This window comes from Panulirus ornatus, chromosome 39 (genome assembly GCF_036320965.1).
Source record: "Panulirus ornatus isolate Po-2019 chromosome 39, ASM3632096v1, whole genome shotgun sequence".
Taxonomy (NCBI): domain Eukaryota; kingdom Metazoa; phylum Arthropoda; class Malacostraca; order Decapoda; family Palinuridae; genus Panulirus; species Panulirus ornatus.
The window spans coordinates 5390730-5418293 of record NC_092262.1 but is presented as its reverse complement, the minus strand read 5'-3'; the positions used below and the strand labels follow the sequence as shown (position 1 = coordinate 5418293).

The window sequence follows — 27564 nt, the reverse complement described above, 5'->3', positions numbered from 1 at the left end:
CTCTGCTTCTAGCAGCTTACCTCCAACACCATATACTTTCAAGACCTTCCACAAAGCATCTCTATCAACCGTATCATAAGCCTTTTCCAGATCCATAAATGCTACATACAAATCTATCTGTATTTCTCACAACATTCTTCAAAGCAAACACCTGATCCACACATCCTCTACCAATTCTGAAACCACACTGCTTTTCCCCAATCTCATGCCCTGTACATGCCTTCACCCTCTCAATCAATACCCTCCCATATAATTTCCCAGGAATACTCAACAAACTTATGCCTCTGTAATTTGAACACTCACCTTTATCCCCTTTGTCTTTGTACAATGGTACTATGCATGCATTCTGCCAATCCTCAGGCACTTCACCATGATCCATACATACAGTGAATATCCTTACCATCCAATCAACAACACAGTCATCCCACCTCAATCAATTTTACTGCAATACCATCCAAACCTGCTGCCTTGCTGGATTTCATCTTCCACAATGCTTTCACTACCTCTTCTCTATTGACCAAACCATTCTCCCTGACCCTCACTTCACACACCACCCTAACCAAAACACCCTATATCTGCCACTCTATCATCACACATTCAACAAACCTTCCAAATACTCACTCCATCTCCCCCTCACTTCATCCCTACCTGTCATTACTTCCCTCCTTGCCCCCTTCACCAATGTTCCCATTTGTTCTCTTGTCTTACACACATTATCTACCTCTTTCCAAAACATCTATTCATTCTCTCTAAAGTTTGATGATACTCTCTAACCCCAGCTCTCATTTGCCCACTCTTTCAATCCCTGTACCTTCCTCTTGACCTCCTGCCACTTTCTCTTATACATCTCCCAGTCATTGCACTCCTTCCTTGTAAGTATTGTCCAAATGCCCCTCTCTTCTCTTTAACTAACAACTTTATTTCTTCAACCCACCACTCACTACCGTTTCTAATCTACCCTTTCTAATCACCCTAAACTATAACTAAATATTCCTGAAAACTGTTACAAATTCTCATACAACACTAAATCTTACAGAAACATACCTTCACTTCTATTAGTATAAAAACTTTAATATAACAGTGTTGTCTACATAAAAGGCCATTACAAATATGTTTGAACATTTCGGCCCTTAAAATGTGGTTAAATAGTAGCTAAAAAAATGCCTTTAAACAACAAGAACAACTGAAGAAAGACAATTACACCAAAAACACTGCCCTATCCAAAAGAAGCTCTTTTTCTGAATAAATAATTTCAATGATAAAAGAAAATCATCATTAACATAACTCAAGAGTAAAATGTCAAACCAAACTATCAGAAAAAGTGGTCACAAGATGACTTTCTGAGAAAAGCAGAATTACATTCTAACCACCTTAACATGGAGATATCAACTCCAATACTTATATAGCCTTAGTAATAAAATGCAAAGAAAGCTTCTGCAAGTAGTAACCTGATGAAATTGCAAGAAAAGATACATATACACAACATAAAAGAGAAAATTTGTCTAATCTTTCTCTGCCTCTCTCTTTGTACATGTGAACACCCTTCTTGTATTATGAACAAGATGGGCAAAGCAGGACCTTCCACAAACACATCTAAACATCAAATGCTTTTTACCGGTACTCTTTCAAAAGATACATGGATAATACGTTGGTCTGCCTGCATGTGTGCATGATGATACATGCAGAAATCTTAATCTTCTATGACACGATAAGTGGGTAAAATAATGTTTTTTCTATCCTAGCTATTTCTAAAACAACCAATGAAGAGCATGAGCATGAAGCATGCATGAACACACCCACACACATGCTCAAAGGAGGGCAGCACTAAAACAATGCTCCTGTTTGTAAGCTAACCTCCTGTTTAGTCAATGCATACTTTTCTTTTGAGTATTGCCTCTATTACTAATCAATCTATATATCTTTTAGTCTTCTTAATTTATGCTCTTAAGCCATTGTACTCAAGACTTGCCCTTCAACCCAACATTTTCAAAAATTAATATATACAATAAACAACAATGGTACAATAATGTTACTGAGGTTATATTTCAGAAAGAAAGAGATGCTTAGCCCCCAATCCACAACTGGCCCCACTAACCTTTCTGTAATTTCCCATGACTGCTTCATATGCCCTGGTTCAGTTCACTGACACTAGGTCACTCCCTGTATAACGAATCACTCCAAAACACTCTATCCCAAGTACAACTTACACCCACCTACATATTCAAGCCCTGAGCACTAAAAGCCTTTTCCACTCCATCCTTTAAAATAATTCAGTCTATCCCTTCTCCTTGTCCCCTTCACATTTGACACATATACCCTCTTTGTTTACCTCTAACCACTCATTCTCTCTTCATGTCCAAACAATTTCAGCCACCTTCTTCAGCTCTCTTAAGCATACTCTTATCAACCCTCCTCATAACACAATCCTCAAACATTTCATTTTTTGCATTAACTCTCTTCTGTAGATTCTCATCTACAGCCCATGCCTCACATCCATCCAACACCGCTGAAATTACTATAATTTCAAACATACCCAGTTACACCCTCTCAGATAGTGATCTCTTTTTGCACATTCCTCTATGCTTCCAGAACCTTCAACTCCTCACTCATCCCATGACTCACCTCATCTTCCACGGTGAATGGAACCATTCACTGCAATGTCCACCCCTAGGTATCTAAAGTGCTTCCTCTAAATTTTCTCCATTCAAATTCACACCCAAACTAACCAGTCTCTTTGCCATACTAAAACTAATAAGCTTACTTATATTCACATACACTATAAACTTTCTTCTCTTACAAACTATCCCAAACTCAGACACCAACTTCTCCATTATCACACTTAAATCTGCTACTAGTGCCATATCAGCAAACAAACTCTCACCTTGGTTACCAAGGTCCCTCATCCCTAGCAGAAAACAAACCTTACCCTCTCTCTAAGACCCTAGCATATACCTCCCTCACCACCCCATCTATAAACAAATTAAACAGTCATGACGTCATCACATACAATTGATGCAGACCCATCTTCACCTTTTTACCTATTAGCACACATGCCTTACTTGCTTGATAAAAACTCATTCCTTCTAATATTTTCCCTCCCAACCACAAATTTGTACAACCTTCCACAAAGCATCTCAATCAAGCTATCATATGCTTTCTCCAGATCCATAAATGCCACACACAAATTATCCTATTCTCAAAATACTTCTCACACACATTCTTCAAAGCAAAAACCTGATCCACAAATCCTCTACCACTCCTAAATACATACACAGACAAACACACAAATGGCTACCTAATTCCAAAGAACTGTCATTCACTCATTCATTCATCTATTTATTCACACACACACACATACACATACATACGTAAATATTTTTTCATACATGATTGCTATTTTCTACGTTGAGGAAGCATAAGAAAATAGACGATAAAAGACACATCCACTTACATACACATAGATATATGTATGCATATATATGTACATATACATACATGCATACATACATACATTTCCCATATTAGTGAGATATCATTAAAAACAAAGGACTGAGCCTTAAAGGGAATATCCTCATCACTTGGCCCCCTTCAATGTTCCTTATTTTCGAAAATGAAAAGAACGGGAAGGGAGAATTTTCAGCCCACCACTTCCTACCCTTTTAGTCGTTCACACTCAGTCTCTAGCTGTCATGTATAATGCATTGATACCACAGCTCCATTTCCACAACCAGGCCCCACAAAACTTTTCATGGTTTACCCTAAACGCTTTACATGCCCTAGTGCAATTCACAGACAGCACATCCACCCCAGTATACCACATCGTTCACTCTATTCCTTGCATGCCTTTCACCCTCCTGCATGTTAAGGCCCTAATCACTCAAAATCTCTTTCACTATATCTTTCCACCTCCAATTTCGTCTCCCAATTGGAAGGTATTAAGAATATATGGTGTGGGAGGCAAGTTGTCAGAAGCAGTGAAAAGTTTTTATCGAGGATGTAAGGCATGTGTACGAGTAGGAAAAGAGTAAAGTGATTGGTTCTCAGTGAATCTAAGTTTGCGGCAGGGGTGCGTGATGTCTCTAAGGTTGTTTAATTTGTTTATGGATGGAGTTGTTAGGGAGGTAAATGCAAGAGTTTTGGAGAGAGGGGCAAGCATGCAGTCTATTGTGGGTGAGAGGGCTTGGGAAGTGAGTCAGTTGTTATTCGCTGATGATACAGTGCTGGTGGCTGATTCGGGTGAGAAACTGCAGTAGCTGGTGACTGAGTTTGGTAAAATGTGTGAAAGAAGAAAGTTGAGAGTAAATGTGAATAAGAGCAAGGTTATTAGGTACAGTAGGGTTTAGGGACAAGTTAATTGGGAGGTAAGTTTGAATGGAGAAAAAATGGAGGAAGTGAGGTGTTTTAGATATCTGGGAGTGGATTCGGCAGCGGATGGAACCATGGAAGTGGAAGTGAGTTATAGGGTGGAGGAGGGGAAGAAACTTCTGGGAGCATTGAAAAATGTGTGGAAGGCGAGACCATCATCTCGGACGCAAAAATGGTCATGTTTCAAGGAATAGTGGTTCCAGCAATGTTATATGTTCGTGAGGCATGGGCTATTGATAGAGCAGTGCAGAGGAGGGTGGATGTGTTGGAAATGAGACGTTTGAGGACAATATGTGGTGTAAGATGGTTTGATCGTGTAAGTAATGAAAGTCTGAGAGAGGTGTAGTAATAAAAAGAGTGTGGTTGAAAGAGCAAAAGAGGGTGTTTTGAAATGGTTTGGTCACATGGAGAGAATGAGTGAGGAAAGGTTGACCACAGGATATATGTGTCAGAGATGAAACGAACAAGGAAAAGTGAGAGACCAAATTGGAGGGGGAAAAATGGAGAGAAAATTCCACCTCCAATTTGGTCTTCCACTTCACCTTGTTCCCTCCACCTCTGACACATATATCCTCCTCGTCTATCTTTCCTCAATCATTCTCTCCATGTGACCAAACCATTTCAAAACACCCTCTTCTGCTCTCTCAACTACACTCTTTTTATTTCCACACATCTCTCTTACCCTTACATTACTTACTCGATCAAACCACCTCACACCTAATATTGTCCTCAAATTTCTCATTTCCTGCACATCCACCCTCCTCCACACAACTCTATCTACAGCCAACGCCTCGCAACCATATAACAATGCTGGAACCAGCATTCCTTCAAACATACCCATTTTTGCTTCCCGAGATAATGTTCTCAACTTTAACACATTCTTCATTGCTCCCAGAACTTTCACCCCCTCCCCCACCCTATGATTCACTTCCTCTTCCATGGTTCTATCCCCTGCCAAATCCACTCCCAGATATCTAGAACACTTCACTTCCTCCAGTTTTTCTCCATTCAAACTTACTTCCTAATTGACTTGTCCCTCAACCCTACTGTACCTAATAACCTTGCTCTTATTCACATTTACTCTCAGCTTTCTTCTTTCGCACACTTTACCAAACTCAGTCACCAGCTTCTTCAGTTTCTCACACGAATTAGCCACCACGTTGAGATGTATAGGTATGTATATGTGCGTGTGTGGACGTCTATGTATATACATGTGTATGTGGGTGGGTTGGGCCATTCTTTCAACTGTTTCCTTGTGCTACCTTGCTAACGCGGATGACAGCGACAAAGTATAATAAATAAAAGCAAGTTTATTAGGTTTACGAGGACACAGTAATATGTTGGTTGGGGTGTGAGCTTAAACAGAAAAAATTTGGAAGTGAGGTGTTTTAGATGCCTATCATATGAGCAGCCATTGCAGTAAATGGAATCATGAATGCAAAAGTGAGTAATTGAATGGGTGAGTTGTGAAGGTTCTTGGAGCATTGGGAATTACATGTAAAAAGAGGTCATTATCTTGGAGGGCAAAAATGGTTGTTTGAAGGAATAGCAGTTCTAACAATGTGGAAGAGATGCAAGGCATGGCAAAAGATGAGGATGTGTGGAGGAAAGTGGTGATGTTGCAAACTAAAGGTTTGAAAACAAATATGACAATATGTAGTGTTAGGTGGTTTGATTTAGTAAGTAATAAAAGGGTAAGAGAGAGATAAGGAGATAAGAAGAGTGTGGATGAGAGAAAGGAAATGATACTGAAATGGTTTGAACATATGGAGAGAATGGGTGAGAAGAGGTTTACAAAAAAGATGTGCAAGTCAGAAGTGGAGGGGAAAAGGATACGAGGTAGACCAAACTGGAGAGAGAAGAATGTAATGAACAAAATTTTGAGCAGAAGGGCCACAACATGCATGAAGATGAAAAGCATCCATGGCATTTATGTGTCTCCATACTTTACCTCCAGGTGGTTACACCACAAACAAGAAGTCACATTCAGCAATGGATTGCAAGGAAAGCAGACTTGTCAAAAATATCCTTGCTTCAAAGAAGTTTTGTAACTTCCCTTTCCAAAATCATGATCATAATTACAATCATTATCAATGTAATTAATGTTATCAATACTCACTTACTTTCATCTATTATACTTGATTGCCGTTTCCCATGTCAGCAAGGTAGCATCAGGAAACAGACAAAGAATGACCATCCACTCATATACACATTTTTTTTTTTTTTTTCGGTCTCCCGCGTTTGCGAGGTAGCGCAAGGAAACAGACGAAAGAAATGGCCCAACCCACCCCCATACACATGCCTTGATTCAATCCACTGACAGCACGTCAACCCCGGTATACCACATCGCTCCAATTCACTCTATTCTTTGCCCTCCTTTCACCCTCCTGCATGTTCAGGCCCCGATCACACAAAATCTTTTTCACTCCATCTTTCCACCTCCAATTTGGTCTCCCTCTTCTCCTCGTTCCCTCCACCTCCGACACATATATCCTCTTGGTCAATCTTTCCTCACTCATTCTCTCCATGTGACCAAACCATTTCAAAACACCCTCTTCTGCTCTCTCAACCATGCTCTTTTTATTTCCACACAACATTGTTGGAACCACTATTCCTTCAAACATACCCATTTTTGCTTTCCGAGATAATGTTCTCGACTTCCACACATTCTTCAAGGCTCCCAGAATTTTCGCCCCCTCCCCCACCCTATGATCCACTTCCACTTCCATGGTTCCATCCACTACCAGATCCACTCCCAGATATCTAAAACACTTCACTTCCTCCAGTTTTTCTCCATTCAAACTCACCTCCCAATTGAATTGACCCTCAACCCTACTGTACCTAATAACCTTGCTCTTATTCACATTTACTCTTAACTTTCTTCTTTCACACACTTTACCATATATATATATATATATATATATATATATATTTTTTTTCTTTCTTTTTTTTTTTTTATACTTTGTCGCTGTCTCCCGCGTTTGCGAGGTAGCGCAAGGAAACAGACGAAAGAAATGGCCCAACCCCCCCACCATACACATGTATATACATACATCCACACACGCAAATATACATACCTACACAGCTTTCCATGGTTTACCCCGGACGCTTCACATGCCCTGCTTCAATCCACTGACAGCACGTCAACCCCGGTATACCACATCGCTCCAATTCACTCTATTCCTTGCCCTCCTTTCACCCTCCTGCATGTTCAGGCCCCGATCACACAAAATCTTTTTCACTCCATCTTTCCACCTCCAATTTGGTCTCCCTCTTCTCCTTGTTCCCTCCACCTCTGACACATATATCCTCTTGGTCAATCTTTCCTCACTCATCCTCTCCATGTGCCCAAACCACTTCAAAACACCCTCTTCTGCTCTCTCAACCACGCTCTTTTTATTTCCACACATCTCTCTTACCCTTACGTTACTCACTCGATCAAACCACCTCACACCACACATTGTCCTCAAACATCTCATTTCCAGCACATCCATCCTCCTGCGCACAACTCTATCCATAGCCCACGCCTCGCAACCATACAACATTGTTGGAACCACTATTCCTTCAAACATACCCATTTTTGCTTTCCGAGATAATGTTCTCGACTTCCACACATTCTTCAAGGCCCCCAGGATTTTCGCCCCCTCCCCCACCCTATGATCCACTTCCGCTTCCATGCTTCCATCCGCTGCCAGATCCACTCCCAGATATCTAAAACACTTCACTTCCTCCAGTTTTTCTCCATTCAAACTCACCTCCCAATTGACTTGACCCTCAACCCTACTGTACCTAATAACCTTGCTCTTATTCACATTTACTCTTAACTTTCTTCTTCCACACACTTTTCCAAACTCAGTCACCAGCTTCTGCAGTTTCTCACATGAATCAGCCACCAGCGCTGTATCATCAGCGAACAACAACTGACTCACTTCCCAAGCTCTCTCATCCCCAACAGACTTCATACTTGCCCCTCTTTCCAAAACTCTTGCATTTACCTCCCTAACAACCCCATCCATAAACAAATTAAACAACCATGGAGACATCACACACCCCTGCCGCAAACCTACATTCACTGAGAACCAATCACTTTCCTCTCTTCCTACACGCACACATGCCTTACATCCTCGATAAAAACTTTTCACTGCTTCTAACAACTTTCCTCCCACACCATATATTCTTAATACCTTCCACAGAGCATCTCTATCAACTCTATCATATGCCTTCTCCAGATCCATAAAAGCTACATTCAAATCCATTTGCTTTTCTAAGTATTTCTCACATACATTCTTCAAAGCAAACACCTGATCCACACATCCTCTACCACTTCTGAAACCACACTGCTCTTCCCCAATCTGATGCTCTGTACATGCCTTCACCCTCTCAATCAATACCCTCCCATATAATTTACCAGGAATACTCAACAAACTTATACCTCTGTAATTTGAGCACTCACTCTTATCCCCTTTGCCTTTGTACAATGGCACTATGCACGCATTCCGCCAATCCTCAGGCACCTCACCATGAGTCATACATACATTAAATAACCTTACCAACCAGTCAACAATACAGTCACCCCCTTTTTTAATAAATTCCACTGCAATACCATCCAAACCTGCTGCCTTGCCGGCTTTCATCTTCCGCAAAGCTTTCACTACCTCTTCTCTGTTTACCAAATCATTTTCCCTAACCCTCTCACTTTGCACACCACCTCGACCAAAACACCCTATATCTGCCACTCTATCATCAAACACATTCAACAAACCTTCAAAATACTCACTCCATCTCCTTCTCACATCACCACTACTTGTTATCACCTCCCCATTTGCGCCCTTCACTGAAGTTCCCATTTGCTCCCTTGTCTTACGCACTTTATTTACCTCCTTCCAGAACATCTTTTTATTCTCCCTAAAATTTAATGATACTCTCTCACCCCAACTCTCATTTGCCCTTTTTTTCACCTCTTGCACCTTTCTCTTGACCTCCTGTCTCTTTCTTTTATACATCTCCCACTCAATTGCATTTTTTCCCTGCAAAAATCGTCCAAATGCCTCTCTCTTCTCTTTCACTAGTACTCTTACTTCTTCATCCCACCACTCACTACCCTTTCTAATCAACCCACCTCCCACTCTTCTCATGCCACAAGCATCTTTTGCGCAATCCATCACTGATTCCCTAAATACATCCCATTCCTCCCCCACTCCCCTTACTTCCATTGTTCTCACCTTTTTCCATTCTGTACTCAGAAAGTTGATGGAGAGAGGTGGCTGATTATTGGTGCATATGCACCTGGGCATGAGAAGAAAGATCAAGAGAGGCAAGTGTTTTGGGAGCAGCTGAATGAGTGTGTTAGTGGTTTTGATGCACGAGACTGGGTCATAGTGATGGGTGATTTGAATGCAAAGGTGAGTAATGTGGCAGTTGAGGGAATAATTGGTATACATGGGGTGTTCAGTGTTGTAAATGGAAATGGTGAAGAGCTTGAAGATTTATGTGCTGAAAAAGGACTGATGATTGGGAATACCTGGTTTAAAAAGCGAGATATACATAAGTATACTTATGTAAGTAGGAGAGATGGCTAGAGAGCGTTATTGGATTACGTGTTAATTGACAGGCGTGCGAAAGAGAGACTTTTGGATGTTAATGTGCTGAGAGGTGCAACTGGAGGGATGTCTGATCATTATCTTGTGGAGGCTAAGGTGAAGATTTGTATGGGTTTTCAGAAAAGAAGAGTGAATGTTGGGGTGAAGAGGGTGGTGAGAGTAAGTGAGCTTGAGAAGGAGACCTGTGTGAGGAAGTACCAGGAGAGACTGAGTACAGAATGGAAAAAGGTGAGAACAATATATATATATATATACCTATATTTATTTATTATACTTTGTCGCTGTCTCCCGCGTTTGCGAGGTAACGCAAGGAAACATACGAAAGAAATGGCCCAACCCCCCCCATACACATGTATATACATACGCCCACACACGCAAATATACATACCTACACAGCTTTCCATGGTTTACCCCAGACGCTTCACATGCCTTGATTCAATCCACTGACAGCACGTCAACCCCGGTATACCACATCGCTCCAATTCACTCTATTCCTTGCCCTCCTTTCACCCTCCTGCATGTTCAGGCCCCGATATATATATATATATTTTTTTTTTTTTTCATACTATTCGCCATTTCCCACGATAGCGAGGTAGCGTTAAGAACAGAGGAATATCTTCACCTGGCCCCCTTCTCTGTTCCTTGTTTTGGAAAATTAAAAAAAAAAAACGAGAGGGGAGGATTTCCAGCCCCCCGCTCCCTTCCCTATTAGTCGCCTTCTACGACACGCAGGGAATACGTGGGAAATATTCTTTCTCCCCTATCCCCAGGGATATATATATATATATATATATATATATATATATATATATATATATATATATATATATATATATATATTTTTTTTTTTTTTTTTTCATACATATTCGCCTTATCCCGCGTTAGCGAGGTAGCGTTAAGAACAGAAGAGTGAGCCTTAGAGGGTAAATCCCCACTTGGCCCATCTCTCAGTTCCTTCTTTTGGAAAATTATAAACGGGAGGGGAGGATTTCTAGCCCCCCGCTCCCTTCCCTTTTAGTCGCCTTCTACGACACGCAGGGAATACGTGGGAGGTATTCTTTCTCCCCTATCCCCAGGGATGATATATATATATATTTTTTTTTTTTTTTTACTAATCGCCATTTCCCGCATTAGCGAGGTAGCGTTAAGAACAGAGGATGAGGACTGGGCCTTTGAGGGAATATCCTCACCTGGCCCCTTTCTCTGTTTCTTCTTTTGGAAAAAAAAAAAAAAAAAAAATGAAGGGAGGATTTCCAGCCTCCCGCTCCCTTCCCTTTTAGTCGCCTTCTACGACACGCAGGGAATACGTGGGATGTATTCTTTCTCCCCTATCCCCAGGGATAATGATATATATATATATATATATATATATATATATATATATATATATATATATATATATATATATATATATATAAAAAAAAAAAAAAAAAAAATATATATATATATACATATATATATATATATATATATATATATATATATATATATATATATATATATATATATATATATATATATATATATATATTTATTTATTTATATATTTATTATACTTTGTCGCTGTCTCCCGCGTTTGCGAGGTAGCGCAAGGAAACAGACGAAAGAAATGGCCCAACCCCCCCCATACACATGTATATACATACGTCCACACACGCAAATATACATACCTACACAGCTTTCCATGGTTTACCCCAGACGCTTCACATGCCCTGCTTCAATCCACTGACAGCACGTCAACCCCGGTATACCACATCCCTCCAATTCACTCTATTCCTTGCCCTCCTTTCACCCTCCTGCATGCTCAGGCCCCGATCACACAAAATCTTTTTCACTCCATCTTTCCACCTCCAATTTGGTCTCCCTCTTCTCCTCGTTCCCTCCACCTCCGACACATATATCCTCTTGGTCAATCTTTCCTCACTCATTCTCTCCATGTGCCCAAACCACTTCAAAACACCCTCTTCTGCTCTCTCAACCACGCTCTTTTTATTTCCACACATCTCTCTTACCCTTACGTTACTCACTCGATCAAACCACCTCACACCACACATTGTCCTCAAACATCTCATTTCCAGCACATCCATCCTCCTGCACACAACTCTATCCATAGCCCACGCCTCGCAACCATACAACATTGTTGGAACCACTATTCCTTCAAACATACCCATTTTTGCTTTCCGAGATAATGTTCTCGACTTCCACACATTCTTCAAGGCCCCCAGAATTTTCGCCCCCTCCCCCACCCTATGATCCACTTCCGCTTCCATGGTTCCATCCGCTGCCAGATCCACTCCCAGATATCTAAAACACTTCACTTCCTCCAGTTTTTCTCCATTCAAACTCACCTCCCAATTGACTTGACCCTCAACCCTACTGTACCTAATAACCTTGCTCTTATTCACATTTACTCTTAACTTTCTTCTTCCACACACTTTACCAAACTCAGTCACCAGCTTCTGCAGTTTCTCATATGAATCAGCCACCAGCGCTGTATCATCAGCGAACAACAACTGACTCACTTCCCAAGATGGAGTGAAAAAGATTTTGTGTGATCGGGGCCTGAACATGCAGGAGGGTGAAAGGAGGGCAAGGAATAGAGTGAATTGGAGCGATGTGGTATACCGGGGTTGACGTGCTGTCAGTGGATTGAATCAAGGCATATGAAGCGTCTGGGGTAAACCATGGAAAGCTCTGTAGGTATGTATATTTGCGTGTGTGGACGTATGTATATACATGTGTATGGGGGGGGTTGGGCCATTTCTTTCGTCTGTTCCTTGCGCTACCTCGCAAACGCGGGAGACAGCGACAAAGTATAATAAATATAAATAATATAAAATATATATATATATATATATATATATATATATATATATATATATATATATATATATATATATATATATATATCTTTTTCTTTCATACTATTCGCCATTTCCCGCATTAGCGAGGTAGCGTTGAGAACAGAGGACTGGGCCCTTGAGGGAATATCCTCACCTGGGCCCCTTCTCTGTTCCCTCTTTTGGAAAAAAAAAAAAAAGGTGAGAGGGGAGGATTTCCAGCCCCCCGCTCCCTCCCCTTTTAGTCGCCTTCTACGACACGCAGGGAATACGTGGGAAGTATTCTTTCTCCCCTATCCCCAGGGATATATATATATATATATATATATATATATATATATATATATATATATATATATATACCCATACACAAACATAAACATACATATACATATCAACATATACATACACAAGGACAGACATATACATATATATACAAGTAAATATTCATACTTGCTTGCCTTCATCCATTCCTGGAGCTACCCTGCCCTACAGGAAACAGCATTGCTACCCCCTGCTTCAGTACCATCATCATATCTCCAGCCACTGCTTTCGATAAAAGTACTGCAAATGCTTCCAACAATCTCCCCAACCCAGTTTTACACTTTTCAGTTACTTCTGACCTGCTATTCACCAGGGCAGTGCTTCTGGTTTTAAGTTTTCTCTCTCACTGACACAGTAATGACTAATAGTGTAATCAAGAGTATATTTATTGACTGATTTTCTCATGCTTATATCACTCACACAATATAAATGTATTTACAGCAGAACTGCATTTTGAAGCCACCTCCTAGGTTTCTGTTGGAGGATGATTGCTACATACCCACTCCTCAGCCTCATGGCTCAAGTGATCCGCTGGGGGGTTGAGACGCCATGACTGCTCAGCAGCAACATCACAAGGGACACAAACAATTATTTGAAAGATAGTTTCAATGCAGAAATGATCTGAATGCAAGAAGCAGGACTTCTAGCAACCTCATACTGGTAGAAAAAGGTGGACTTGAGTTTTTGCAATCATTGTACACGATTCTAGAGATATCCTATGTCAGTACAGTAAAACACACGAAAAATTTGTTTTTCATTAAGAAAGTAATCTGAGATGTTGATGATTCATGAAGAAAAGGGAGATTTACTAATAATGTGTCATGTTTTAAGCAAAAAAGTAATATAAAATGATGGGACAGCAATTTATCAGTATTTAGTAAATATAAACAGCAGTCTTGAAATCTAGACATATACAAAATTTTGATTTTCAACTGAGGCAAACTCTCTACCAGATGAAAAGCCCTATGAGCTTTTGGGATTGCACTTGTTCACAATGTATCAAAATACCATTCCAATTGCAAAAATAATATGACACTGCTAGGATTCACTCTCTTCAATTGTCATAATAAGGCTGGCTAATATTCATTCACCAAGACTCAGAAAGCTTACAGTAACCTGCCAAAAATCAAATGTCATTGGCAAACTGGTGGCACATTCTGTCAACCAACTTTTTTCACTCTACACTGGAGTCTGTGAGATGAGCCTGCTAGTCTCAGGACTCAAAAAAACTGTCTTTCAAAGACAAGTGGACAACAGGTGGATGCTTACAAGGCTTAGCCTCAAGTGGAGAAATACCTTTCCATCAAACCAGATAAATCTTACTTCTAGATGGAAACCTGTGAACATGAGAAAGTATAATTTCTTGAAAGCAGAAAAGCCTTAAAAATAGAAGAAAAAATTGCCCTTCACTTTAAATCATACTTTACTAAAGGTGGTTAACATAAAACAACTGAAGGGAAGTCAACCACATCCATACAAAGACATCATTTAATAAAGTTGTTTGTTAAATGCCATACATTCCTCTTCGTAATTTCATCCAATAGGGAATCTCTTGACAAAACCATGGTACGAGCCACTTTTCTTACATTAATGGGTTTATGACTGATCCCTTGCTGTGAAAAGAGTAACAGCCTCTTGATCCAAAACGTATTCGTTGTTCATAAATGCTTAAAACAAAGGGTGAACAAAGGGAAATAATCTTCTGTACTTTTCTAAAGGACTTATTTTTTCTAAAGGCATTATCAAAAGGTGGTCTTCTAAAGGAAAAATATTCCATGACTGCATCAAAATAGATTTAATCCTAAATCTAACTATATCATGCTTAGCAAGAAGCTTTGGGTTAATCTTTATCATAAAAAATTTATCAAACTTCAGTAGTGTTATAAGTCTACACACACTATGAACCTAACTAACTCTCCCTACTAATTGTAAAGCTATAAACAACAAAATCTTCATTAAGACCATGGTTGTAGACTCATGTTGCTATTAATGACATATAGAGATAGAAACCACGTCAAATCCCACAAATGTGCTCAAGCAAAGCACTCTCATGTAAAGCAAAAATAATATGGATTTATTCCTGTCATAAAATTGGAAAGAGAAACAGTTTAGCTTCCAATATGTTTGAAGGAATAGTAGTTCTACCAAAATTATATGGCTGGAAGGCATGGGCTATGGTTAGGGTTGCACGGGGAAGGGTTGATGTGTTAGAAATAAAATATCTAAGGACAACATGTGGTGTGAGGTGGTTTGATCTAGTAAGTAATGTAAGGGTAAGAAAGATGTGAGGAAATAAAGAGTGTGGTTGAGAGAGGAGAAGAGGGTGTGTTAAAATGGTTTGGGCATATGGAGAGAATGAGTGAGGAAAGATTGACAAAAAGGATATATGTGTCAGAGGTGGAGGGAACAAGGAAGAGTGGGAGACCAAACTGGAGGTGGAATGATGGAGTGAAAAAGATTTTGAGCAATTGGGGCCTGAACATACAGGAGGGTGAGAGGCATGCAAGGAATAGAGTGAATTGGAACGATGTAGTATACTGGGATCGACGTTCTATCAATGGACTGAACTAGGACATGTAAACTGTCTAAGGTAAACCAAGGAAAGGTCTATAGGGCCTGGATGTGGATAGGGAGCTGTGGTTTCAGTACATTAAACATGACGGGTAGAGACTGAGCATGAAGAAATGTGGCTTTTTTTGTCTGTTTTCCTGGTAATCCCTCACTGAAGCAGGGGGTAGCAATGCTGTTTTCTGTGGGACAAGGTAGCGACAGAAATGGATGAAGGTACCCAAGTATGAATATATGCAGGGTAGCGACTGACATGGATGACGGTACCCAAGTATGAATATATACATGTGTATATATGTATGTATATGTGTATAAGTTGATATGTATATGGGGAGGGAGGAGACTGTTTCATGTGTTGTGGGGCAGTGATGGGAATGGATGAAGGCAGCAAGTATGAATATGTATATGTGTATAAATGTATATGACTGTGTACGTATATGTATGTATACATTGAAATGTATATGTATGTATATGTGCATGTATGGATGTTTATGTATATACATGAGTATGTGGGTAGGTTGGGCCATTCCTCGACTGTTTACTTGCACTACCTCACTGACAAGGGAGATGGCGATTAAGTATAACAAAAAAAAAATATTTTTTACTTATCAATTATACTTAGTCACCATCTCCCGCATTAGTGAGGTAGCGCAAGGACACAGATGAAAGAATCGCCCAACCCACCCACATACACATGCATATACATAAACGCCCAAACACATACATATAAATACCTATACATTTCATCGTATACATACATATCCATTCACAGGCATATACACATATACACACGTACATATTCATACTTGCTGCCTTCATCCATTCCTGTCGCCACTCTGCCACACATGAAACAGCACCCCCCTCCTCCCCACACAAGGTAGTGCTAGGAAAAGACAACAAAGGCCACATTCGTTCACATTCTCTACCTGTCATGTGTAATGCCCCGAAGCCACAGCTCCCTTTCCACATCCAAGCCCCACAAAACTTTCCATGGTTTACCCCAGACACTTCACATGCCCTGATTCAATCCACTGACAGCATGTCAATGTCAGTATATGGATATGTATACATATATGTGTATATGAGTGGATGGACCAGTCTTTGTCTGTTTCCTGGTGCTATCTCTTAGACACAAGAAACAGCAATTAAGTATAGTAAATAATAAATATGTGTATGTGTGTATATGGGTGTTTATGTATATATATGTGTATATGAGTCGAAGAGGGTAACCAAGGAGGAGGTAGAGGGATGGAGTGAAAGATGCTTTGAAGACTCAGGCCCTAAACTGAACATGCAGGAGGGTATGAAGCTTGCTAGAGATAAAGTGAATTGGAGCGATGTACTTTACGGGGAACAACATATTGTCAATGGGCTAAACCAGGACATATGAAGCATTCTAGGGAGCAATATAAAGGTCTGTGAAACATGGTTATGAACAGGGACCTCTACTTTCGGTGCATTATATGGATACAAGCAAGAGGCCATCTCTCTGTCCATTCTTGGGCATCTTCAATAAAGCGAGAAATGGCATATATATATATATATATATATATATATATATATATATATATATATATATATATATATATATATATATATATATTTATTTATTTATTTATTATACTTTGTCGCTGTCTCCCGCGTTTGCGAGGTAGCGCAAGGAAACAGACGAAAGAAATGGCCCAACCCCCTCCCCATACACATGTATATACATACGTCGACACACACAAATATACATACCTACACAGTTTTCCATGGTTTACCCCAGACGCTTCACATGCCCCGATTCGATCCACTGACAGCACGTCAACCCCGGTATACCACATCGCTCCAATTCACTCTATTCCTTGCCCTCCTTTCACCCTCCTGCATGTTCAGGCCCCGATCACACAAAATCTTTTTCACTCCATCCTTCCACCTCCAATTTGGTCTCCCTCTTCTCCTTGTTCCCTCCACCTCCGACACATATATCTTCTTGGTCAATCTCTCCTCACTCATCCTCTCCATGTGCCCAAACCACTTCAAAACACCCTCTTCTGCTCTCTCAACCACGCTCTTTTTATTACCACACATCTCTCTTACCCTTACGCTACTTACTCGATCAAACCACCTCACACCACACATTGTCCTCAAACATCTCATTTCCAGCACATCCATCCTCCTGCGCACAACTCTATCCATAGCCCACGCCTCGCAACCATACAACATTGTTGGAACCACTATTCCTTCAAGCATACCCATTTTTGCTTTCCGAGATAATGTTCTCGACTTCCACACATTCTTCAAGGCTCCCAGGATTTTCGCCCCCTCCCCCACCCTATGATCCACCTCCTCTTCCATGGTTCCATCTGCTGCCAGATCCACTCCCAGATATCTAAAACACTTTACTTCCTCCAGTTTTTCTCCATTCAAACTTACCTCCCAATTGACTTGACCCTCAACCCTACTGTACCTAATTACCTTGCTCTTATTCACATTTACTCTTAACTTTCTTATTTCACAAGCTTTACCAAACTCAGTCACCAGCTTCTGCAGTTTCTCACATGAATCAGCCACCAGCGCTGTATCATCAGCGAACAACAACTGACTCACTTCCCAAGCTCTCTCATCCACAACAGACTTCATACTTGCCCCTCTTTCCAAAACTCTTGCATTCACCTCCCTAACAACCCCATCCATAAACAAATTAAACAACCATGGAGACATCACACACCCCTGCCACAAACCTACATTCACTGAGAACCAATCACTTTCCTCTCTTCTTACACGTACACATGCCTTACATCCTCGATAAAAACTTTTCACTGCTTCTAACAACTTTCCTCCCACACCATATATTCTTAATACCTTCCACAGAGCATCTCTATCAACTCTATCATATGCCTTCTCCAGATCCATAAATGCTACATACAAATCCATTTGCTTTTCTAAGTATTTCTCACATACATTCTTCAAAGCAAACACCTGATCCACACATCCTCTACCACTTCTGAAACCACACTGCTCTTCCCCAATCTGATGCTCTGTACATGCCTTCACCCTCTCAATCAATACCCTCCCATATAATTTACCAGGAATACTCAACAAACTTATACCTCTGTAATTTGAGCACTCACTCTTATCCCCTTTGCCTTTGTACAATGGCACTATGCACGCATTCCGCCAATCCTCAGGCACCTCACCATGAGTCATACATACATTAAATAACCTTACCAACCAGTCAACAATACAGTCACCCCCTTTTTTAATAAATTCCACTGCAATACCATCCAAACCTGCTGCCTTGCCGGCTTTCATCTTCCGCAAAGCTTTCACTACCTCTTCTCTGTTTACCAAATCATTTTCCCTAACCCTCTCACTTTGCACACCACCTCGACCAAAACACCCTATATCTGCCACTCTATCATCAAACACATTCAGCAAACCTTCAAAATACTCACTCCATCTCCTTCTCACATCACCACTACTTGTTATCACCTCCCCATTTGCGCCCTTCACTGAAGTTCCCATTTGCTCCCTTGTCTTACGCACTTTATTTACCTCCTTCCAGAACATCTTTTTATTCTCCCTAAAATTTAATGATACTCTCTCACCCCAACTCTCATTTGCCCTTTTTTTCACCTCTTGCACCTTTCTCTTGACCTCCTGTCTCTTTCTTTTATACATCTCCCACTCAATTGCATTTTTTCCCTGCAAAAATCGTCCAAATGCCTCTCTCTTCTCTTTCACTAATACTCTTACTTCATCCCACCACTCACTACCCTTTCTAATCAACCCACCTCCCACTCTTCTCATGCCACAAGCATCTTTTGCGCAATCCATCACTGATTCCCTAAATACATCCCATTCCTCCCCCACTCCCCTTGCTTCCATTGTTCTCACCTTTTTCCATTCTGTACTCAGTCTCTCCTGGTACTTCCTCACACAGGTCTCCTTCTCAAGCTCACTTACTCTCACCACCCTCTTCACCCCAACATTCACTCTTCTTTTCTGAAAACCCATACAGATCTTCACCTTAGCCTCCACAAGATAATGATCAGACATCCCTCCAGTTGCACCTCTCAGCACATTAACATCCATATATATATATTTTTTTTTTCTTTTTTTTTTTTTTTCATACTATTCGCCATTTCCCGCGATAGCGAGGTAGCGTTAAGAACAGAGGACTGGGCCTTTGAGGGAATATCCTCACCTGGCCCCCTTTTCTGTTCCTTCTTTTGGAAAATTAGAAAAAAACGAGAGGGGAGGATTTCCAGCCCCCCGCTCCCTTCCCTTTTAGTCGCCTTCTACGATACGCAGGGAATACGTGGGAAGTATTCTTTCTCCCCTATCCCCAGGGATAATATATATATATATATATATATATATATATATATATATATATATATATATATATATATATATATATATATAAATATATATATATATATATATATATATATATATATATATATATATATGCAATTGAGTGGGAGATGTATAAAAGAAAGAGACAGGAGGTCAAGAGAAAGGTGCAAGAGGTGAAAAAGAGGGCAAATGAGAGTTGGGGTGAGAGAGTATCATTAAATTTTAGGGAGAATAAAAAGATGTTTTGGAAGGAGGTACATAAAGTGCGTAAGGCAAGGGGGCAAATGGGAACTTCAGTGAAGGGCGCAAATGGGGAGGTGATAACAAGTAGTGAGGATGTGAGAAGGATATGGAGTGAGTATCTTGAAGGTTTGTTGAATGTGTTTGATGATAGAGTGGCAGATATAGGGTGTATTGGTCGAGGTGGTGTGCAAAGTGAGAGGGTTAGGGAAAATGATTTGGTAAACAGAGAAGAGGTAGTAAAAGCTTTGCGGAAGATGAAAGCCGGCAAGGCAGCAGGTTTGGATGGTATTGCAGTGGAATTTATTAAAAAAGGGGGTGACTGTATTATTGACTGGTTGGTAAGGCTATTTAATGTATGTATGACTCATGGTGAGGTGCCTGAGGATTGGCAGAATGCGTGCATAGTGCCATTGTACAAAGGCAAAGGGGATAAGAATGAGTGCTCAACTTACAGAGGTACAAGTTTGTTGAGTATTCCTGGTAAATTATATGGGAGGGTATTGATTGAGAGGGTGAAGGCATGTACAGAGCATCAGATTGGGGAAGAGCAGTGTGGTTTCAGAAGCGATAAAGGATGTGTGGATCAGGTGTTTGCTTTGAAGAATGTATGTGAGAAATACTTAGAAAAGCAAATGGATTTGTATGTAACATTTATGGATCTGGAGAAGGCATATGATAGAGTTGATAGAGATGCTCTGTGGAACGTATTAAGAATATATGGTGTGGGAGGCAAGTTGTTAGAAGCAGTGAAAAGTTTTTATCGAGAATGTAAGGCATGTGTACATGTAGGAAGAGAGGAAAGTGATTGGTTCTCAGTGAATGTAGGTTTGCGGCAGGGGTGTGTGATGTCTCCATGGTTGTTAAATTTGTTTATGGATGGGGTTGTTAGGGAGGTGAATGCAAGAGTTTTGGAAAGAGGGGCAAGTATGAAGTCTGTTGTGGATGAGAGAGCTTGGGAAGTGAGTCAGTTGTTGTTCGCTGATGATACAGCGCTGGTGGCTGATTCGTGTGAGAAACTGCAGAAGCTGGTGACTGAGTTTGGTAAAGTGTGTGAAAGAAGAAAGTTAAGAGTAAATGTGAATAAGAGCAAGGTAATTAGGTACAGTAGGGTTGAGGGTCAAGTCAATTGGGAGGGAAGTTTGAATGGAGAAAAACTGGAGGAAGTGAAGTGTTTTAGATATCTGGGAGTGGATCTGGCAGCGGATGGAACCATGGAAGTGGAAGTGGATCATAGGGTGGGGGAGGGGGCGAAAATCCTGGGAGCCTTGAAGAATGTGTGGAAGTCGAGAACATTATCTCGGAAAGCAAAAATGGGTATGTTTGAAGAAATAGTGGTTCCAACACTGTTGTATGGTTGCGAGGCGTGGGCTATGGATAGAGCTGTGCGCAGGAGGATGGATGTGCTGGAAATGAGATGTTTGAGGACAATGTGTGGTGTGAGGTGGTTTGATCGAGTAAGTAACGTAAGGGTAAGAGAGATGTGTGGAAATAAAAAGAGCGTGGTTGAGAGAGCAGAAGAGGGTGTTTTGAAATGGTTTGGGCACATGGAGAGAATGAGTGAGGAAAGATTGACCAAGAGGATATATGTGTCGGAGGTGGAGGGAACGAGGAGAAGTGGGAGACCAAATTGGAGGTGGAAAGATGGAGTGAAAAAGATTTTGTGTGACTGGGGCCTGAACATGCAGGAGGGTGAAAGGAGGGCAAGGAATAGAGTGAATTGGATCGATGTGGTATACCGGGGTTGACGTGCTGTCAGTGGATTGAATCATGGAATGTGTATGGGGGTGGGTTGGGCCATTTCTTTCGTCTGTTTCCTTTCGCTACCTCGCAAACGCGGGAGACAGCGACAAAGCAAAAAAAAAAAAATTTTTTTTTTTTTTCAAACTATTCGCCATTTCCCGCGTTAGCGAGGTAGCGTTAAGAACAGAGAACTGGGCCACTAAGGGAATATCCTCACCTGGCCCCCTTCTCTGTTCCTTCTTTTGGAAAATTAAAAAAAAAAATTGAGAGGGGAGGATTTCCAGCCCCCCGCTCCCTCCCCTTTTAGTCGCCTTCTACGACACGCAGGGAATACGTGGGAAGTATTCTTTCTCCCCTATATATCTTATCCCTGGGGATAAGGGAGAAAGAATACTTTCCATGTATTCCCTGCGTGTCATAGAAGGCGACTAAAAGGGGAGGGAGCAGGGGGCTGGAAATCCTCCCCTCTCATTATTTTTTTTAATTTTCCAAAAGAAGGAACAGAGAAGGGCGCCAGGTGAGGATATTCCCTCAAATCCCTAACACGGGAAATGGCGAATAGTTTGAAAGAAAAGAAATATATATATCTATTATTAGGAACGTGTGTTTGTGCCCACATGTACGTATATATGTATGGTGTGTCTTTGTGTATGGTATGCCTTTGTGTAGGATGTTGTTGTAATTTCTTGTTTGGACACGAATTAGGGTCTTCCTCTGCTATCAGCTCGGAGCTCACTTCCCTAACCAACTTATTTGTCTTAATAATCCTGTTTTGAAGCCAGACGTTAACCAGTCCTCTGGCACCCAAACCCTTATCAGAGGCATAGGTCAAGTCGTGGGGCCAGCTACAGGGTATGTCATACTGTACATCATCACCGCTGTCATAAACAAGAGAACAAAAGAGGTTGAACTCTACGTAAGATGTGGGACGAACTCAGGATCCTCCAACCATTCACAATTGGATCTTATGCCCATAGCCAATCAAGGGTAACATTGTAGTAACAGGGCGGACACTCATTCTTACTTGTAATAAATCCCCGACACCCGCTGAGCCTCGATTCTACCTCTCTAGCCCAGCGAGGTAAGTGGTGTCCCCCTGCCACAAAGCCCATTACCTGAGTGAAGTGCGCGATACAGACTCTACACTGTTTTGCCTCCGTCATAATTTCGAGTATCATAGAGTTTTGTAACTTGTCATAGAAGGGTCGAACTATAAGAGTAATGTTATCGAAGAAATTGTCATAAAGGAAAGAGATCTCCTGGTTTGAAATCTTATCTGGAATGTTAAACTCGTGTTCAGTGTTAACGTAAATGATTCATGCTTGTTTCATTGTATTCATTTTTGTACACTTCAATTCTTTCATGATAAGTAGTTTTAATGTTGGTGTTTCATTTAATCCCATGACTTTATGATAGCGTTATCTTGTGTTGCATAATGCAACAAATCTAACGTCCTTGCAAAGACAAGGATCAGTATAGTATTTGTAACATATATATGTAATGGGCGACCTTGCTAGAATAAGTATTGACTTCGTAACAATGCACACATATATTTATTTATTTATATTTATTTTGATTTGTCGCTGTCTCCCGCGTTAGCAAGGTAGCGCAAGGAAACAGACAAAAAAATGGCCCAACCCACCCACATACACATGTATATACATACACGTCCACACATGCAAAAATATACACCAATACATCTCAATGTATACATATATATACACACACAGACATATACATATATACATATATAGATAATTCATATTGTCTGCCTCTATTCATTCCCATCGCCACCTCGTCACACATGGAATAACAACCCCCTCATGTGTGCGAGGTAGCGCTAGGAGAAGACAACAAATGCCACTTTCATCCACATTCAGTCTATAGCTGTCATGTAATAATGAACCAAAACCACAGCTCCCTTTCCACATCCAGGCCCCACACAACTTTCCATGGTTTACCCCAGACGCTTCACATGACCTGGTTCAATCCATTGACAGCACGTCGACCCCGGTATACCACAGCATTCCAATTCACTTTATTCCTTGCACGCCTTTCACCCTCCTGCATGTTCAGGCCCCGATCACTCAAAATCTTTTTCACTCCATCTTTCCACTTCCAATTTGGTCTCCCACTTCTTCTCGTTCCCTCCACCTCTGACACATATATCCTCTTGGTCAATCTTTCCTCACTCATTCTCTCCATGTGACCAAACCATTTCAAAACACCCTCTTCTGCTCTCTCAACCACACACTTTTTATTACCACACATATCTCTTACCCTTACATTACTTACTCGATCAAACCACCTCACACCACATATTGTCCTCAAACATCTCATTTCCAGCACATCCACCCTCCTCCGCACAACTCTATCCATAGCCCACACCTTGCAACCATACAACATTGTTGGAACCACTATTCCTTCAAACATACCCATTTTTGCTTTCAGAGATAATGTTCTCGACTTCCAAACATTCTTCAACGCTCCCAGAACTCTCATCCCCTCTCCCACCCTATGATTCACTTCCGCTTCCATGGTTCCATCCACTGCCAAATCCACTCCCAGATATCTAAAACACATCACTTCCTACAGTTTTTCTCCATTCAAACTTACCTCCCAATTGGCTTGACTCTCAACCCTACTGTACCTAATAGCCTTGCTCTTATTCACATTTACTCTCAGCTTTCTTCTTTCACACACTTTAACAAACTCAGTCACCAGCTTCTGCAGTTTCTCACATGAATCAGCCACCAGCGCTGTATCATTAGCGAACAACAACTGACTCACTTCCCAAGCTCTCTCATCCACAACAGACTGCATACTTGCCCGTCTTTCCAAAACTCTTGCATTCACCTCCCTAACAACACCATCCATAAACAAATTAAACAACCATGGAGACAACACACACCCCTGCCGCAGACCTACATTCACTGAGAAACAATCACTTTCCTCTCTTCCTACACGTACACATGCCTTACATCCTCGATAAAAACTTTTCACTGCTTCTAACAACTTGCCTCCCACACCATGTATTCTTAATACCTTCCACAGAGCATCTCTATCAACTCTATCATATGCCTTCTCCAGATCCATAAATGCTACACACAAATCCATTTGCTTTTCTAAGTATTTCTCACATACATTCTTCAAAGCAAACACCTGATCCACACATCCTCTACCACTTCTGAAACCACACTGCTCTTCCCCAATCTGATGCTCTGTACATGCCTTCACCCTCTCAATCAATACCCTCCCATATAATATATACATACACAGACATATACATATATACACATGTACATATTCATACTTGCTGCCTTCATCCATTCCCGTCGCCACCCTGCCACACATGAAATGACCCCCCCTCCCCCAATGCACACGTGAGGTAGCACCAGGAAAAGACAACTAAAGCCACATTTGTTCACACTCAGTTTCTAGCTGTCACGTGTAATGCACTGAAACCACAGCTCCCTTTCCACATCTTTCCACATCCAGGCCCTACAAAACTTTCCATGGTTTTCCCCAGACGCTTCACATGCCCTGATTCAATCCATTGACAACACATCCACCCCAGTATACCACATCGTTCCAATTCACTTTATTCCTTGCACACCCTTCACCCTCCTGTATGTTCAGCCCCAATCACTCAAAATCTTTTTCACTCCATCCTTCCACCTCCAATATGGTCTCCTGCTTCTCCTCCTTCCCTCCACCTCTGAAACATATATCCCCTTTGTCAATCTTTCCTTACTCACTCTCTCCATGTGTCCAAACCATTTAAACACACCCTCTTCTGCTCTCTGAACCACACTCTTTTTATTGCCCCTCATCCCTCTTACCCATTCATTACTTATTGATCTAACCACCTCTCACCACATATTGTCCTCAAACTTTTCATTTCCAACACATCCACCCTCCTCCGTACAACCCTATCTATAGGCCATGCCTTGCAACCATATAACATCGTTGGAACCACTATTCCTTCAAACATACCTATTTTTGCTCTCCAAGATAACATTCTTGCCTTCCTCACATTCTTCAACGAGAATATTTAGTTGCCACCAAACTGAGCATAAAGAGCTTTTTTACCTAAAAACTCAAAATTCATACTTAGAATGAGAAAAAGGTAATCAAAAAACATAAACTAACAAAGACCCTTTCATTATGAATGGTACATTCATGCTCTTATATTTTTTCATACTACTTGAATGACAGAAATAGGAATTTCTATCTTCAAATGTGTCTTACAGGTGTTGAAAGATATATATTAGTGTTAATGCTCTCCACTGCCAATCACCCTGCTCTGTCATACATAAGATCAGCTAGTTTTCCCAACTAAAGGTTAGTTAACCTTAAGATGTTGAAGTTAGTAAGATGACAACATTATGCAGTCACTTTAGCATAGGAAAATCCATGGAGTTTTCATACATTTTTTTAAGCAAAACCTGATCAATTTCATGCATAATACAAACCTATATATACTGATATTTAGTAACCAAACATCAATATAGACACCTGTGCTGGTAAGCTTTACTCTGAAACCCCTTTGGCCACATCAAGGCCATCAGAGTGGCATGGTGGCATCCAGAATCAAAGTCCCAAATAGAAGCTTTACTTGAAGCCCTTCTGGCCCTGCCAAAGGCCATCAGAGTGGCATGGCAGCATCCAGAATCAAAGTACCAAATTGAAGTAAAAGAAGCAAAAAAAAAAAAAAGAAATAACATACTAATACATTTGGCAGCAAAGACTTGCTTATGCCAGCTTACATCACACACCCTTTGATACAACATAACAGAAGCACAAACAATTGCATCCAAACAAGTTCTGTAATTTTGTAATAAGGGATAAGGACACTAATTACTGATACAGTCAATATAAGACACATCCTTTTTTTCCAATTGCAGGAGATAACAGTACAAGAAGAGGTGGTAGGTCATATGCTTGCCACACTAAAAGGGTTAGAACACAATTAAGCAATATCAAACTTTAGCAATTAAGCATACACTGTTGCACCATCATATAAAACACAGCTTTGAAGAAAGAACAAAAGGACTTACATTTGATGATATGCATCAACAATAAAGGAAAAGGATACAGATCCAAAATCACTGATGGTCTGAGGCAGTAATCATGAGACAAAAAAACACTGGCTGACAAAAACAATGGTCAACAAGTCTGCTCTGCACAAGTGTAAACAAGTGAGTGATGAAAGGTATGACTTGGTAGGCAGCCATCGATAAGGGAGGAATATTGCCAGTACTACCCACCTGGGTATCATGAGGGCTAGCAATGGCTGCATAGTGAGCCAGCAGTTCAGTGGCTCTTAAGATGTACTCCTCTGACCCAGGTAGATAACTTTTCTTTCTGCCTCATCCACATGAGAACTGCTGGCATTCAGTCTAAACACATGCAATCTTTCTTTGTCATATAAAACTTGAAAACACTTTACTCACACTACTCAATCTTTGTAACTCTAGATTCTCCTGTGGTGAGTGCTATGTGCTAGCTCTGCCTTTTGGCAAATTGGTGGGAGC

General features: G+C 40.8%; 1 protein-coding gene across 8 annotated transcripts in view; it reads right to left on the bottom strand.

The window, feature by feature from the left end:
- The window catches only part of LOC139761054 (echinoderm microtubule-associated protein-like 2), a 240706-nt gene that overhangs the window by 81245 nt on the left and 131897 nt on the right, over positions 1–27564 (bottom strand). For 6 of the 8 annotated variants that reach the window (XM_071684832.1, XM_071684833.1, XM_071684835.1 and 3 more), the window contains one exon: positions 13629–13682. The exons of the other annotated variants lie outside the window; for them this stretch is intronic. In XM_071684832.1, coding sequence (XP_071540933.1) covers positions 13629–13682 — 54 coding nt within the window. The remainder of the gene's footprint in view (positions 1–13628; positions 13683–27564) is intronic. 8 annotated transcript variants of the gene reach the window in all.